The 17,919-nt window shown below is 31.0% G+C and overlaps 2 protein-coding genes across 3 annotated transcripts; one reads left to right on the forward strand and one right to left on the reverse strand.

Moving 5' to 3' along the window:
• The first annotated feature begins 2,854 nt into the window (after window positions 1–2,854).
• Window positions 2,855–5,329, forward strand: LOC137808821 (F-box/kelch-repeat protein At5g60570-like). 2 transcript variants are annotated; one of them, XM_068610118.1, is made up of 3 exons: window positions 2,855–3,264; window positions 3,481–3,533; window positions 3,616–5,329. In XM_068610118.1, exon 3 carries the CDS (start codon window positions 3,826–3,828, stop codon window positions 5,017–5,019), a length of 1,194 nt encoding a protein of 397 aa, XP_068466219.1. In that variant the 5' UTR covers window positions 2,855–3,264; window positions 3,481–3,533; window positions 3,616–3,825; the 3' UTR covers window positions 5,020–5,329. The 2 variants fall into 2 exon arrangements, with proteins under 2 accessions (XP_068466219.1, XP_068466222.1); XM_068610121.1 differs by having other exon boundaries at window positions 3,055–3,264; window positions 3,679–5,329.
• A 1,292-nt stretch (window positions 5,330–6,621) lies between these two features.
• Window positions 6,622–8,961, reverse strand: LOC137809006 (putative F-box protein At1g57690). Its single transcript, XM_068610165.1, has 3 exons — window positions 8,041–8,961; window positions 7,810–7,947; window positions 6,622–7,272 (listed from the first exon to the last, which is right to left on the reverse strand). The coding sequence occupies exons 1-3, from the start codon at window positions 8,959–8,961 to the stop codon at window positions 6,961–6,963; spliced, it is 1,371 nt and encodes a 456-aa protein (XP_068466266.1). The 3' UTR covers window positions 6,622–6,960.
• Window positions 8,962–17,919: the final 8,958 nt, after the last annotated feature.

The raw sequence follows: 17,919 nt of genomic DNA on the forward strand, positions 1-17,919 counted from the left end.
GAAGGTTAATAATTTTCAAACCTCCATTCTCAAGGGGAGAACAAATCGTATCCCAATTAACAGTAGTTATACCTTTTTTCAAAATATCACCAGTCCAAATAAAATTTTGACATCACTGCTCAACTTGCTTAAGAAGAGAAACAGACCATTTATACAAATTAAAACTATAAACTAGAAGACCCGTAATCACCGTATATCAAAAATTTACAAACATTTAATTTTTTTATTGTACTTGAAATAAATAAAGTACGATGATTCATATGATTGGGATTGAATGATTAAATCTAAATTTGTATCGAATGTAATCACTAGCTTACAATGTTTTTATTTATTGGTGGTGTTCTTTTTAAAAATATGTGATGTGTTGCAAATGACTTGGAGGTTATGATACATCAAAATAAAGATGATAAAGTTTTTTTTTTTTTTTTAAGCTTTTGATGTTTTATGTAATGATGTATTTTATTATAAAAAAAAGAATGAACTAAATATATGAGGAAACCGAATACAAAAATATCTTAACTTTCTTCTCCTATAAATGTAATCAGCCTTTTTCTTTTATTTTTATCATATTTAATTTTCTATGTTAATATTTATTAAAATTAAATGTATTATAAAAATAAATTAAAAATCCTTATAATTTAATTCCCACTATACGCAGAGAATTTTAGAAAACTTGGAGACGCCAGTAGAACTGAAAATCAGAAGCAGTTTATTTCTCAGTTATTCACAGCTTCCCACTACAAACAATGAGATAAATATATATTTATATATATATATATATATATATATATATTATGCATATTAATAAAAAAAATTGGAAGTAAAATGGTTGCAGACAATAGGTACTGTGACGTAGTATGGCTTATCCTGGTGTCTTGGAATGAGTGCAGATAATCATTTGACATGGATGAGAGGGAAAATCAGAAACAAAAAAATAACCTAATTCATATTCTTTGTTATTTTTTTTTGTTGGAGATCCATATTAGAGATAAACTCTGTATAAAATATAAAATAATGTAAATTTAATGAGTAAATTTTATAAAATTGAGTAAGATTTAAAATTGGTGTGTATTAAAGATTTTATATAAATTAAAAATATTGATTAAAAATAAAAATACTTTATTAAAAGTTTTTTATATTATTTTATAAATTAATTTTATAAGATTAGTTAACTTTAATCTATTTATTATAGTATTGATTGATGCAAATAATTTTTTATTTTAATTCTTTGTTTATATGCGTAAATCTTAAACAACACCTACAATAATAAATCTTTCACAATACCTAAACTATTCTTCCATTGTTATAAATATTCTATTACTATTAATTTTATTTTTATTTTTATTATCAATTAGTATATTATTTATTTTACTATTATTGTTATTATTATTATTAAATGCACAACATCATCAAAGTCTAAAATAAGATAAATAAGAAAAAGAAAAGGTAACACAAAACAAAGTGTAAAATGATTTTGTTTTAATTACAAGATATAAAAATCTTAATTTAGAGGATTCAGTATTACACATCATGTCCTCTCTATCATAATTATGTGACTTCATCCTTATTTCTAAAAAAATACTTATTTAGAAAATGATGAATAAAAAAAGTAAATTTATGTTTTTTTAAGGAAGAGAAATTAAAAAAAAACATATAAATGATTTATAGTATTTGTCGGTCAAAATTATTTCCGAACCATTTCTCTATTTACATAAAAAAAACAAATATATATTAAATTTTATTTATTTAAGAATTATTTAACTAAAATATATTTTAATAATATTTCCTTTTCAAAATAGGAAACCAGACCTACTATCATAGTTGTTTTTGGATTCAAGAGTAATTTTCTTTTTTGAGATATAATTTTTTTTTTATAATCTTCTTTTTGCATTGTTTCTTAGTATTTGGAAGTAATTCTCTAAGAGGTTATGTGATGATCGTGTTATGTATTAGAGTGAGTAATTTATTGATAAAAAAATGTATCTTATTATTGTATAATCATGTTTATTTATAATGTTTGTAATATGCTATCTCATTTATGAATTATATTTATTTTAATGTATATATTTGCTAAAATGACATTACTTGATTTGTCGCGTATCTTCTTATTTTACCTTGCACATCAATTTTATACGGTTAGGCGGCCTCATACCGGATGATATGGTTCATTCATGTCCAACCGTTACATTATCATTTAGATATTTGAAAATATTAAAATTAAAAAAAAAAACCTGAATACACATATTCTCCCTAACATTATTATTTTTATTTACACTAATTTTGGTTCCATTTGTCTAGATGTTTAGAGAAATACAAGTTTCATTTGATAAACTAATTTGAATAGATGTAAAGATAAGATGATATATACTTATATTACAATGCATTTATCTTGTTGTCCTTGTTTTTTCGCACAGTTGAACACACTTCATTTTATTTAAGACAAAAGTAAATTTGTAAATTTATAATTTTAACATTTAAAAAAAATTGTTTACAACCATGACATTACTCACAAATCTCAATAAATTTTCCTCACAAATCCATTTTATATAAATTTATACAAAATATTCAATTATATATTTTCCTAAAGAAATAAATAGTTATTATCATAAAAGAACTCTTTTACTACTCACACACAAATCCACTACAAATTGTGCTTCAAACTAGTTATTTATTTTAGGTTTAAATAAATGTTTGGTAATTCCAAAATTGAATTGATATCTCGAAATATCTTTCAGTGTTTATTAATAAATCCATTATTTTGATTCTCAAAACTGGTACGCTGTACAATAACTAATTTAATAAGAAAAATGCATTTCAGTGAGACTATAAACTGACCCCAACCCAACAGAAGAGAGAAAATACAACATACACTGAAATATAGGAAAAGTTATTATTGCTATATAGTAATTCGGGTCCAACTTATTTTCGTTTTCACTTTTTTTATAAATATCTAAAAAATATAAATTATATGTCATATTAAAATTGACCAAAAAGAACAAATATGAAAAAAATGTAATAATGATTTATGGGTAAATGCAGCAAAGAAAACAGCAATTGAGGAGATTTGATTGGTAACAGGGTCCCATATTATATGGTTAGTGTTAGTAGCACTCTCTGTTCGTGTCCCAACTTGTAAGTTATCTAAAAACACCGCTTTCACCCTTTCTTCCTGTCGCCGGTTTCCGGCAAAACATGTTTTGACGGGCATGAATTCCGTCGAATCATGCGGCGTACTCGAGATCCGGTCCTTCTCCGCACTTGCAGGTACACCCCCTTTATGTTTTCTCTTTCATTCCCACTTTAGAATTCATCCTTTTTTTTTTCTTTCTTCTTTTGTTTTGGATCCGAATGCGGTTCCTGCTTGAATTGGATCAGAGCATACCTTTTATCTCAAAAATTGATTTTTCTCTATGGGGGTTGGTGTTTTGCCTCTGCATGCAAGTTTGTTCCATTTTTCATTTGTTCATTGTGAATTTGCAGATGATTCTGTCTATGAAGCCGGAAAACAGATAACGAGAATTGCTGATTGTCTGGTATTGCGAGAATTTCAAATATTTGTTGCCATAACTCTATTTACTGTTTTCTCTCTTTTTACATGAGGTTATGGTTTTCCAGTTAATGTACCAAATGGGTTTAAGACCCGTAAAGGGATGATTATTTATTATAAGGTGGTTACAGATTTTAATTGAAGTTCATAGAGTTGATGGAAAGACTACAGAGATGGAGTTTGGTGGCATGTACTTGTTGGGATGTACTTTGTGGGTGTGGGTTGGCTATGAAGGGACTGTGAAGATTTTTGTTGGGGTTCGCTGAAGGTTTGTTGACATGACAAAGAAAATACGTTTGGCTTGTTCCTTGCAGGAGGATGAAGGGAAAGGGAATAATAGCTTTGTGGATTTAGATACAAGGGAGGGAGTGAATGATGGTTTTCCTAGAATTGGACCAAATGATTCGCTTCTCCCTGGTCTTTTTGATGATGTTGCGCTAAATTGTCTTGCTTGGGTTAGTAGATCTGATTATGCTTCACTCGCATGTATAAATAGACGGTACAACTTGTTGATTAGGAGTGGGTATCTGTCCGGGTTGAGGAAGAAGTTGGGGATTGTGGAGCTAGAGCATTTGGTTTATTTGGTTTGTGATCCAAGAGGGTGGGAGGCATTTGACCCCAAGAGAAATAGATGGATAACATTACCTAAAATACCTTGTGATGAGTGTTTTAATCATGCAGACAAGGAGTCCTTGGCTGTGGGGAGTGAATTGTTGGTTTTTGGTCGGGAATTGATGGATTTTGCCATTTGGAAGTACAGCTTGATTTGCCGTGGTTGGGTGAAGTGTCAGGAGATGAATCGACCCCGGTGCTTGTTCGGATCTGGCAGTCTTGGTTCAATTGCTATTGTTGCTGGTGGAAGTGATAAATTTGGAAATGTTCTTGAATCGGCTGAGTTGTATGACTCTTCTTCAGGTATATGGGCACTGTTGCCGAACATGCACACACCACGTAGATTGTGCTCTGGTTTTTTCATGGATGGAAAATTCTATGTGATTGGTGGCATGTCAAGTCCTACTGTTTCATTGACTTGTGGGGAGGAGTATGATCTTAAGACAAGAAATTGGCGGAAAATAGAGGGTATGTATCCATATGTTAATGGGGCTGCTCAGGCTCCTCCGCTTGTGGCAGTTGTGGATAATGAGTTGTATGCAGTTGAGCATCTTACCAACATGGTAAAGAAATATGACAAGGAAGATAACACCTGGAGCGAATTGGGAAGGCTTCCAGTACGGGCGGATTCTTCAAATGGATGGGGCCTGGCTTTCAAGGCTTGTGGAGAGAAACTTCTGGTTGTGGGTGGACAAAGGGGTCCAGAAGGTGAAGCTGTTGTACTGAATTCATGGTGTCCTAGGACGGGGGTCAGGAGTGGAACCATAGACTGGCAAGTACTTGGTGTGAAGGAGCACGTTGGGGTGTTTGTTTACAATTGTGCTGTTATGGGATGGTCTGGTGAGATGCTTCTAGATTGACTCAGCAGAAGATTTGCTGGTATCTACAATCTGACTTAGCTTTGAGGAGTGTTTCCTAGTTGATTCATCTCATTTACTAAGTTAATTGTCTGGGATAACTTCTGGTTGATGAGAATTCGAGTTTCTACTTTTGACATCATATTTGGATGCGTTTCTCACTTTCACGATCCACAATTTTTATTTGCTTTCAACATTACTTAGTAGGCTTACACAGATATGTTCTGGTATCCTTATCTTATCCAAGTTCCAACTATGTAAACCAATAAAGCAATAGTTTTATTTTTTAATGCTTCAATGCTTATTCTTTGTATGGTGTATTGCTATATCTGTCAAAATTTATGTCCTGTGAGTGGAATAGTGTTTGAAGAAGGTACTCTAGAGTGTGAAACCAAGTTTCCATGGGTTGTGGACCGTAACCAATGCACTAAGTTGAACGATGAAGACTGCATCTCATATTAGGCCAATAATATTAGATAGCCGCCAAAAGAAAAAGAGGTCCCCTCAGTTCTATGATGTCATTTTACACATTGTCGACAGTTCCAGCTGTACTTGCTCCATTGAGATACTGTTTTCTTCTTCCTTTATTTGTTTAGTTATACAACTTGAACTACAAATGATTCTCCTCATTAATAAGACGGTTTAAGTGGGAGACTGGGACCACCACCCTTTATTACCTTGATTGACTAAATTAAAATTCAAGGGAGAAGGCTCAGTGAAATGTTGGGACTATTCATTGAATAATAATTTATAGTTTACTCATACCTGGGCCATGCAGTCAAAGATATACCCCCCTTGTTCCCTCACGAAAGGGAAAAGTTTTTATAAATACCTCCTAATTATATTATATTCACTATTTCTGATCACAGTAAGTGATTATCGGTTAGATGTATGCCTGCTTTGTGCTCATACTTTTCCAATTTTTATTTCCTTGAACTTAGCGAATTGTGTTAGCCATGTTGTTGGGAATACATTGGTGTCTGTTCCCAACAAGTGATTTCGGAATCGTTTTGTACTACATGTCGGTGCATATATTCCTTGGAAACTACAATTATATTTCTACCAATTAGGTGAAAGGGGATTGGACAACAATCTTTCAATTTTCTCGGACTTCAAATCAAAAACAATTGTGAAGGAGAATAAATCATTTTTACAATTTTAGTTTAACTATTTTAAATGGTTAATTCTTGTTTTTACATGGTTCTTTAACCTGCTGTATGTCTGTAAAACGTCTTGAAATTCTGATTCATTTCCTTTTGCTTGAAATTCCGATAAAACGGTGACAAGAAAATGTAGAACGTTACTAGTTTCAAAGAAAACACCAACGTGAAGAAAATTCATAGTAGCATGTTTAAAATATAATCCTTTTTTTGCTTGAAGATGGAGTAGAACCACTGCTACTTTGTAATGACCATTTCTTTTGTTGTTTGTTTCTTTTCCAGTGGAGATTTTTCCCATAAAAGTCACGTGAGTATCAGAGTCAACCGATATTTTTCATCACCATCACTTTAGTTAAAAAATACATGTTGGCAGTTGAAAACTAGATTTCATTCACAGTTCAACTTTTCCAAAAGAAAATAGTATCTTGTACAACTCTGGCAGCACAGAGGAGGGGATTTCAATAAAAATGAAATTATCAACCATGTAACATATCTATATGATGCACCGCAACCAAAACAAATTTAAGTTCCAAACATACTCAGAAAGAAGGAAATATCAGTTTCTGCAGATATTTCAAAATATAGAAGAACAAATATGGAATGGGGTCAAATTATTCAATCAAATTAAATTTGAAGAGTAAAAAACACGAAAAGTATCACTCTTTGTTCATGCAAAAATGTTTTGACCAGAGCAGCAACTAAAAGGTCTGCTGAAAATTTTAAACTGACATAGCATCATAAACCCCCAAAGAAGCCTCCATTCCATAGGTAACTGCTCTTGGAATTAGAGCACAGTCAACTGAGTTGAAGGAGAAACATGTGGTTTGAGAGCATCAACATACCATATGGTCATATCACGTTGCCTTTCTCTAATGCTGGCCTTAACATCAGCTGACCTTTGCACATGCATTGAAGCCAAGGGATCCACAACAATCCTGTTGAGATTAGGTGCCTTTTTAAATATGCTGATCAGCAACTCAATTTGACAGGAGTCTCTTCTGTACCCGGACACTTCCAGCTCCCTCAGGTTTGCATACTCGTGCTTCAGATTGGCCTTCCACTCCTCATCCACTTCCCAGATAGTGGTCCTCATGAACTGCCAAATCACAGATACAAACACATGTCTAACTGTGATTGAGATCAACATATAATATGCTGAGATAAGCATACAAATAGATGCTACAGCAACAAGATGGATGAACCTGTTGTAGATCTTGCAAGTTTGGTTAATATACGCACTTTGGTTTAAATTTGGAATTGTTTAGTTGATGTTGTGAAAGTGCTGCGTTTGTAAGTTTGTTTCTCTAAATTTCATGTTAGAGCTGATCGAAATAAACTTGTCGATCAAGCACTTATGACAAGCTTTTATTGAATAAGTTCTTAACTATCATTAACCCGAACACACTTAATTAAAACCTTAGAATGTGCTTGTGTGAGTTGTAATTTTGTGACAGGGACAATAGCACACAAACAAGATGTATTTGTTCCAAGGTCTAACAAAATTGTTTTCTTTGTCTGGTACAGGAACCGTAGACAATTAAAATTGTTTGAACATGTTAGGAGAAGGTCTTAAGAAACGCAAGAGAAAAATGTAAATGGTACTTATTGAGAGAGAGATTTTGTCATTCTTTACCTTAATCTTAAGCACAGATATTGAAGGGAAAGAACTTAGTAATGAAACAGTACGATCAAGCTGCCCTCCACACCTGTGACGAATTCGCAGTTCCAGCTGCCTCACATTACCTAACACAGGCAGGTCTTCAAGAATTTCCTGAAAGTGGATCATGTCATGAAACATATTCACTAGAAGAAAAAGCATCAAAAGAAAGAAAGTAAAAAATGCAATCTACTTAATCTCACTGACCCCATAAAGTATAAACAGTTCCAATTTCAGAACATGAACCTGCGAAAGTACTCCATAAAGTTCAACATCGTTCATGTTCGATAGCAGGTAATTACAATATTTTCCTCCAAAGGAGGCTTCCACCAGGCTTGGAACAGCTTCAAAGTTCAACTTTCCATAATCTCCAGTGTACGTGAATGTCATAAGATTTTCAGCACAGATATCAAGACACAAAATATGACATTCAACCAACTCCAAATGCTTCAACCTCAGTCCTTCACCCTGAACTTTCAAGCTCTCAAGGCTTTTTGATCCTCTGATACATAATGTTTCAAGCACTGGACAAGATGCTAGAAAACTCTCAATGATCTCACCACTCACATCAACAGAAGCCAAACGCAGGACTTTCAGTGCCCTCATCTCAAAACTCCTTGATAACACATTACGAATGTTCTCACTCATTTCAAAGAATGGTTCCATGAAATTGTATGAAAAATCCAGGTCCAACGTTTCAACATTCTTCTGAGCAGCAAACTTCACCCATTCAGCCACCTTCCAAGGGTTACCCATATCCATGCAGATTCTGAGTCCTTGCATGGAGTGACATTTCAGCGATTTCAGCACGTGTTGCAAACGGCTCATGAACCTCTCCCAATCACGAACAAAAACATTGCACTTGGTCAAAACTCCAACATTCTCATGACGCAAGAGAAGAGTCCTAAGTGAATGATCAAAGTCCACGTCCCCAGAGAAATAGGTCCATTGATATCTCCATGTAGTTGACAACACGCTAGTCCTAGCAGCTTCTTTCAATGTCAACCGTGATAAAACATTTGCAATGATCTCATTTGGCATGGTGCTTATGATGTCCCTCTTCTCAATTCTGTTCCATGTCACGATTCTTCTTGATACTTCTTGTGCAATTATCTTCCCCTGTGCCATTTTCTCCCTGACAAAAGTGAAAATAGTGGCCCAAGATTTTCTTAGTACTTATAAGAAACTTGCCAAAAAATAACAGTATGAGATTTCTATAATCAAACTATAATAAACATGTAATTAGTTTTGAAATACAAAAGTGATTTTTTTATGTATATTACAAAGTAGACTTTAAGTCTAACTCAACTCTATAAAACCGGCGGTTTGTCCCCACTTATATACAATGAAATGTCTTAATCTCTAGTTGATGTGAGATCTCCAACACACCCCTCAAATTCTATTCAATACTCAATACCTAGTGAGAGACACAAAAACGAAAGAATATTGGAATGTTTTAAAAATTGATGTTCTTCCGTAGTGAAATGGATTAAAAACTTAACTGAATTTTGAGGTTTATTTTATCAAGGGTAATTTTATGGGTTAATTACTAAAATTGGTAAAATTTAAAAAAAATTTAAATGAGGCTTAGAAAGAGATTTTGTAGGTAATATGATGTGATAGAAAGGAAGAGATACAAATAATTTATAAATAATTTATAATGCTCATTAGGTGTTTAAAATTAAAAGTGTCTTTGCATCATTAGTCAATAAAAAAATATAGTAATTGTGTAGAGGCATAGATTTTATAAAATGTTAACATATGTATGCAAGATGGAGGTAACTTCCCTTGTGATAGGGTTGGATGATTCCTAAAATACTTTATATTTATTTATTTATTTCTCATAAAAAATACTATACATAAACTAAACAATAGCTCACAAAACACATAAATAAATAATAAACTAAATATTATGTTTTTAGATTGTTTTATAGAGTAAAATATTTATTAATTTTACTAATAGTTAATCTCTATCATACAAATTTAGTTTAACAACACTTTTAACAAGGTTTCCTTTTTCATCTAAATCATAAAATTCAAATTCAAGATTTTACTTAATAAAATGTGAGTTAAATTTTACTTGAATTACCTTGATGGAATAAATGATCAAGCAATAGTTTTAGTGTGCTAAAATCATGTTCATCTTCCAAATTGAAGAAAAAAAGAGATGTTTTTTCCTCACCCTTCTCCCCCACATGTTTTCTAGCTACTTAAAAATATGTGAAAAAACAAGAAAAAAATAACATTTATGAAAATTCTCAATTCATCTCATATAAAAAAAATAATTAATGTTAACTTTACACTTGTTACATTTTTTGGCAGGTTAATCGATAGGTGGCTTATGAACTCCATTTTAAGAAAATTGTTTTGCTAGAATAAAGTTGTATTTTCCTTTTTCTTTTTTTCTCTCCATTAATTATGTTCCACGCGGCCGAAAACATTATAGTCGGCCGATATGTTCTAAGATATTTATTCAAGAGGTCTTTCAACAACTACATCCGAATGCATATCAAATCGGTAATCTCGAGCAAGAATCTCGTAAACAGGTTTTTCAGAAAATTGTACAAAATATCATATTAATGTAGGAATGAACTGTTCGTACTAATATAGGTACATAACCACAAAGTTCCAGTACATCTCTATAAAGACCAACATCAATCTAATGTAGGTATTTAATATCCTCAATCACCAAATACTGAACACAAATTTGAGTAATGAATAACCTTATCACTCTAATAAAAAACCGACGATCGAACTCTATTAGAAGTCGATACGTGAAGATCGAGGAGGACACAGAAAAAAAAGACACATTCATCCAGATCCATACAATAACAAATTATTTTAAAGAAAAATCAGTGATAAGTTTTATAAAAACTAAGGAATGCATTAGAGAAAACATACCTGCGAAGAAGAAAATTTGACTAATGATTGAAGTTCTTTGACTCTTAACAAAAATGTAGGAGAAAATTGAATTGTACAAGAATAAAGAAGCTCTGTCTTTTTTATTACAGAACAGGTTGATAACAAGACACAGATCCAACTGTTTATATTTGACCTGCTAATTAATTATTTTTGCATAATTATTTAATTTAAAATTTAATTATTGTATTGCAAATTTGTAAATTTCTCGCTGAGAGGAAATAATTCAATGAATTGAAAATATATTTAACTGCAATTTTGAACAAAAAATAGCGTTATTTTGTATAAACCTTCCAAATTGGTGTTTAATTTAATGTTTTTAATATAATATATATACATTTTTATCTGTTTTTTTCTCATGTGTTTTTCTTCAAAGACATTCTTGTTTTAAACACAGTCAAATACTAAAGTGAATTTCTCTTTTAATGAGAAGTTGAACCTTAGTTTTCAACCTTCAATGATGTATATTGTTGAAAATTTGTTGGTTAGTCATTTTTTTTAATTCAACCATTAAAAATGTTAGGATATATTATTATTTGTAAAATTATATATTTTTTTAAAAGTTGTAGTCTTAACTATACTTATTACAAATATTATTTATTATATGTTTTTAATCATTTCAAAAATAAATTAATTTTTGTCTGGATATTAATATTTATTGAAATTTAACCTCTTTGTACTTCTTAAAAAGAGTGTTAATTACTTTTCTGTTTTTTTTTTAATTTTATTAAAATTCATCCAAATCAAATCAAACATAATTTTATTTTATTTTATATAAAATTTGAACAAAATTAAACTAAAATTAAGTTTTGTAATTAAATTTATATTCATTTTATGGTTTTTATTAGAGATATTCTCGGTCAACTTAATGACTCAACCTCGCATAATTCTAGTTGTTGTTGATGAAACATTTACTAATGACTCAAACTCACATAATTATAATTGTTATTAATGAAACATTTACGTTGAAAGAGAAAAAGAGTTAAATAAATTAAATTATTTTACTTGTTAAGAAACAGATAATTGATGATGTTTTTGGGATTGAGATATGATCAAATGTGTTCTTATGTCAATCGATAAGTATAAGTATAACCGAGACTTACTTGGTATAGATACATTCGGCTGATATCATAAGAAACTTTAGATTTATTAGGGTCAACCAGTTACAAGATTTTTAAAAAGTTTTACTAAAAAATAATTATTAAGTAAAAACTAATTTTAAAATCATAAAATAATTAGTTACTATATTAACTAAATTACATACTATTTTAGAAACTAAAAATATTATTGGTATCTTAGATATCAATTATAAACTATATATTAATATAGAAACTACTTTATATACCAATAATTTTTTTATTATCTAAAATAGTATCTAATTTAGTCAATATAGTAACTAATTATTTTTGTTTCTAAAATTGGTTTCTATTTAATAATTTTTTTTAGTGTTTTAAAACGATTAAATGTGGTTCTTGCGATTAGATTGTTCTTGTTAAAACGTATTCATCTTAATGATTCAGCCACTGTGCATTGAATTATATGTGTTATTACCACATTGAATCTTTTTAAACAAAGTTGAGACTACATTGAACTTGTTTAAAAAAGTTGAAACCAAATTGAATTTTTTAAAAAGAGCTGGGGTGATATTAAACTTTTTAATATCTGGGGGATGAAATTGATATTTAGTCCTTAATATAAGGACTAAAAGGGCAATTAATCATAAAATTCAAGAACCTTATTAGTAGATTTAATCAAATTATTATCGATAATTAATCTAAAAAGATGAGATAATTCAGGTACAGCATGATCGATGCTCTCAATGGTTTTTATAAATAAGTAGTCATCATCTGGTCAAAGGCACATTTTTCATTTCTCAATAATTATTACTCTAAATATTGAACACTTACTTAAGCGTTGTAGAACCTTTTGTAGGTTCATTTCTCATTTTCTATCGAAGACATGTACAAATACCAAGAACTTGAAAGGTGTCAGAATAGAAGTTGGAGAATACCTAAGAGCAAAAGAAGACCCTACCGATTCTATACGTTAACAATATGATTTATATATATATATATATATATATATATATATATTGACTGTGTTAGATATAAAATTATTGAAGAAAAAAATTACTAAATGAAGTAATTTTATGGTAAGAGTGATTGTTGTGAAACTAATGTAAATATAATGTATCAAAATAATCATAATACACTAAGAAAGAGATTATTTGTTGAAAGTTTGATGTATTGAATATGGTTTCTTATACTGGATGAAAGAAAACCAACAAGAAAGATCAAGAAAATATCGCCTATAAATGTTGAATTGTAAACTAATACTTTATTTCAGGAAAACAGGGTACAAAAGAGTATTCTCTAAAACATTCTAAAGGTGAACAATTTGGTCATATATATATATAGACGATCATTGTTTAGCATAGACGGTCAATGTCTAACTTAGTTCGAAGCATTAGATAGTTATCGGAACACTAGACGATGATCGTCTATACTAGAAAACTAGTTCAACATCTTCCCCTCAAGCTAGATAGTGTATACTCATTATTCCCAACTTGGATACAATATTCTGGAACGAGGAATTGTGAAGAACTTTGGTGAAAATATTTGCAAGATGATTGTTAGTTTATATGGGGAGAAGGTGGAGAAGATTCTCTAGAATATTTTCACGAACCACATGACAATCAATATCTAAATGTCAATGGAAAGTAGATTTGTGAGTAATATGGTGAGGCGAATTGATTGTCATAATATAAAATTGTAGTAGCATTTGGTCTGATATGAAGATAATTAAGGAGGTAACTTAGCCACAACAACTCACGTTTTGTGGTGGCTAGGGCACTATATTTCGCTTGTGTAAAAGAGCGAGAGACAATACATTGTTTTATTTTATTTTATTTCCACAAGATTAGAGAAGTCCCTAAAAAGATGCAATATCCATTTGTCGATCGTTTAATGCTATACCCTTTGAATTTTGTATTTGAAGAGAAGAAAAAACCTTGTGCAAGTTTGGATTTGATATATCAGAGGACATTCTAAGCGGGTTGATGATGACACACAATAGAATTTTGAACAAACTGACTTAGCAAATGAACAAGAAAACTAACTCTAGGACGCGTGTTGCTTAAATACAAAAGTTGTTCTATAGGGCGTCTGTAAGATTCATCATTATGAAAGAAGCATCAGAGGTGAAGACAAGTTTGATATTTTTGGATAAAGGAGATGGATAAGGCTTGCTAACCATCATTCTCGAATCTGCTAAGATATCCAACGCTTGTTTTCTTTGACAAAGATGTATACCCTTCTTGGATCTAGCAACTTTAAACTTGAGAAAATATTTAAGCTCTCCTTAGTTCTTAATTTTGAAGGTGTTATTGAGAGTTTAATTTATTTCTTCAATGGTTGCTAAGGAATTTCCAACAAGAATGATATTGTATACATAAATAAGTAAAACAATGAAAGCAACATGTGTGTTTTTTATAAAGAGAGAATGATCAGACTTTGACTGAATAAAACCAGTTGATATAAGGAAGTAAGATAATTTGGCAAAAATTGTTTGTTGGCTTGCTTAAGACCGTACAAAGACTTTGTTAAAAGACAAACCTGATTTGGTTGAGATAGTTTGAGTCCAGGAGGTGAAACTATATAAACTTCTTTTATAAGGTCTCCATGTAAAAATAAATTATCAATGTCTAACTGGTGCAGAATGCCATGCTAGCGCTAAAAGTAATCTCACAATAGTTAATTTTGCAACATATGAAAAAGAATCTAGATATAGTTTATACCTTCAACCTGAGTAATAACCCTTTGCTACTAGATGAGCCTTATACCTTTTAATGGTTCCATCATATTTGTATTTGATCTTATACACCCACTTGGATCCAACGAGAATCTTGTTATATGACAACGTTGTTAGTTTCTAGGTGTTATTGGCTTGAAGCGCTTCTATCTCTCTTTGCATTGTAGTAATCCATTTAGGATGTTTGCATGCTTCCTCATATGTTTGGGGTTCAGTATTCATGGATATAACCATAATGAGTTGTAATTGTTTATCAAATAATGAATCATAAGATAAAATCGATGAGATAGGATATTTAATATTACCTTAAGATTTAACTAAATTGTTAATGTTGTAATGATAATCTTCCAGAAATCTCGGAATCCTTTTAACTCTTTTAGAGCGTCTAATATCATCTTTGTTAGATCATCTAATAGCGTCTTTGTTAGATCGTCTAATATCATTTGTATCTTTTTAGTGTAAAATTTATCTATTAGACCATCTAATATCATCTCTATCGTCCCTTTGAAGAACCTTTGTATTACCGTTACAATATGACTCTTCTCTAGGTCTTTGTAAATCATTATTACTCCTAAAAATATCATCTCTTAGTTGCCTTTGATCATTACTGTTGTTTCGGACAAGTTCTAGCAAAAAATCAAAACTTTGTTGAATGGAGTCTATTTTTCAATAGATTATAACTAGATGATTCCTCGTTGTCTCTGTAAGAGAAAATATATTCATAGAAAACAACATTTCTATTGAAAAAAATTTCCCAATTGGTGATATAAAAAAGAATGTATCCCTTTATCACATTCTTGTAACCAAGAAAGACACATTTTCTAGCTCGAGGATCAAGTTTGCTTCTATTATTTCCAAGAGTATAAGCATAACAAAGAGATCCACAAACCTTAAGATTCAAATATGTAGGGGGTTCATCATATAACACTTCGTAAAGTAATTTACCACTTAGAGTATGAGAAGGTAGATAATTAATGATATGCATAGCATGACCAACTGCATAAGACCAATATAATCTAGAAAAATCATACGTGAATAACAAGCTACAAGTAACATTTAATATATGTTGATGTTTTCTATCCACAACAAAATAACAAGCTACGATTAACAAACTTATATATAAGAGATATGGTTTCAGCCTTAGATTTCATTAAATAAATCCAAGTATGTTTAGTAAAGCCATCTACTATATGAGGAAATATTTACAACCATGTACAGAAGTAACAAAAAGAGACCCCATATATCAACATGTATAAGACTAAAGGCATTAGCAGTAAAAGAATTGTTAAAATAAAAATGAAGCTTATGTTGTTTTGAAAAATGACGAGCATCACAAACTATTTTAGAAGATATTTTGATATAAGGAAAATATTTGCACAATTGTTCAATAATTCTATCACAGGGGTGTTCGAGCCTACAATGCCAAATATCTAGTTTAGAATCTTTACATTTGTTAACGTTCTTTATATATGACTGGTTGAAAGTAAAACATGTTAAGTAATATAGCCCTTTATCCATTACAAAAAAAAAATCATTTTAGCTACCAACAAAAAGCGGGGGCTATAAAAAAAAGCCACTATCATGGGTGAAGTCTACTCAAGTTGGACACAAAAATAAATGTCAAATATTGTGTCCACAATGGAAACCTTTAACTCACACTAAAAATTATTAAAATAATAATAATAAGTTAGTGTCTAGAATGAGGACAAAGTAGATGCAATGAATAAAATTAAGTGACAGAATAATATCGAGTATAGAATGGGGACACAAAGTGAATGCAAGTTAAAAATTAATAATAATAATAATAAGTTAGTGTCCAAAATGGAGACACAAAGTAGATGCAATCAAAAAATAAGTTGCAAAATGATATTGAGTCAGAGAATAGGGATAAGTTAATATTTTATTACATTTAGAGTAGGTCTAGGCGACACTAAGTGATGTGGACGTTTATTATCACCTTAGCCCACGCTAAGTTATTTTTCGTTTTTGTCTTCGTGGCCATTTCGCTCTCCTTAAGGGCATTTTACTTATATTTATTTCCCAAGTAGTATTCCCAATGACGACAATTTACTCACATTTGTTTTCTCACGTAGTGTCCCCAACGACGACGCTAAGTTTAATTATTGTTGAAAATCCCACATCAACTAGAGATTAGGACATTTCGTAGTATATAAGTGGGTGCAAACCTCACCTTATAAGCCGGTTTTATGAGGTTGAGTTAGGCTTAAAGTCCAAATCTTAATAAGGTATCAGAGCCATTTCGAGCCTATCCTAGCGATTGTTTTTTGGGTTTATCAAGTCACTCGCTATCGGGCCGTTACTCATAATATATAGTTTCACGCACGAGTTGGTAACCTCGGTGTGAGGGGGGTGTGTTGGAGATCCTACATCGATTATAGATTAAGACATTTTATAGTAGGTGCAAACCTCACCTTATAAGTCGGTTTTATGAAGTTGAGTTAGGCTTAAAGTCCACTTCTTAATAATTATTTAATTTTATATATATTTTAGTGTCCCCTAAACATGCATTATAGTTAAATAATATATTTTTCTTTATATAGGCTTAGGCAACACTACCTTGTAAATTTGTGTCCCATTGGAGATCGTCTCTAATGCATAGCGACCAAAGATTAGCTTTCATTTCTATTGGGGCCAAGTCCACACTAGCCCCATGTAACGTCGCTCTTTTGATTTTGGGTACTCTACCATCATTATTTCTTGTAGTGATCTTGTAGAAGACTCAATATCTTCTGAACTTGCTTGGGAGTAAAAGGATTACTACTTTGTCTTAAGTTTAAATCATTGTCATTTCCAAGATCTTCCTTATTATTTTGTATAGAAATATTGCACAATTGTTCATTTCTTTTATGAGTATCACTAGTAGATAAATATTGTTTCTTATACTAAGGGGGATAACCATGTTTGACGTAGCATTAATCAACAATATGATTAGTTTTATTACAAAAGGTACATTATTTAACTTATGTGGTGAATCATCCTCTTCCTCTACTATGATTTTTCCAACCACATCCTCTTCCTTGAGGCTTCCATATATGTTGTTTTTCACTATTCCAACTATTATACTTGTCTAACACATTGATCATAGGCTTAACATCATGAAGTATACTCATGTTGCTAGTCAAATGTCGTTCTTGTTGCACCACTAAATAAAAAATGTGATTTATAGACGGTCAAATGTTGTTTAGCATAGATGGTCAACGTCTGACTTAGTTCAAAACATCATACAATTACCAAAACACTAGACAATGATTGTATAAACTAAAACAACTAGTTCAATACGATGTGATAATTACATTTCTAATGTGATTTAAGAAAGTATATAAAGAAAAATAAGTA

This window comes from Phaseolus vulgaris, chromosome 11, assembly GCF_000499845.2.
Source record: "Phaseolus vulgaris cultivar G19833 chromosome 11, P. vulgaris v2.0, whole genome shotgun sequence".
Classification (NCBI taxonomy): Eukaryota; Viridiplantae; Streptophyta; class Magnoliopsida; order Fabales; family Fabaceae; genus Phaseolus; species Phaseolus vulgaris.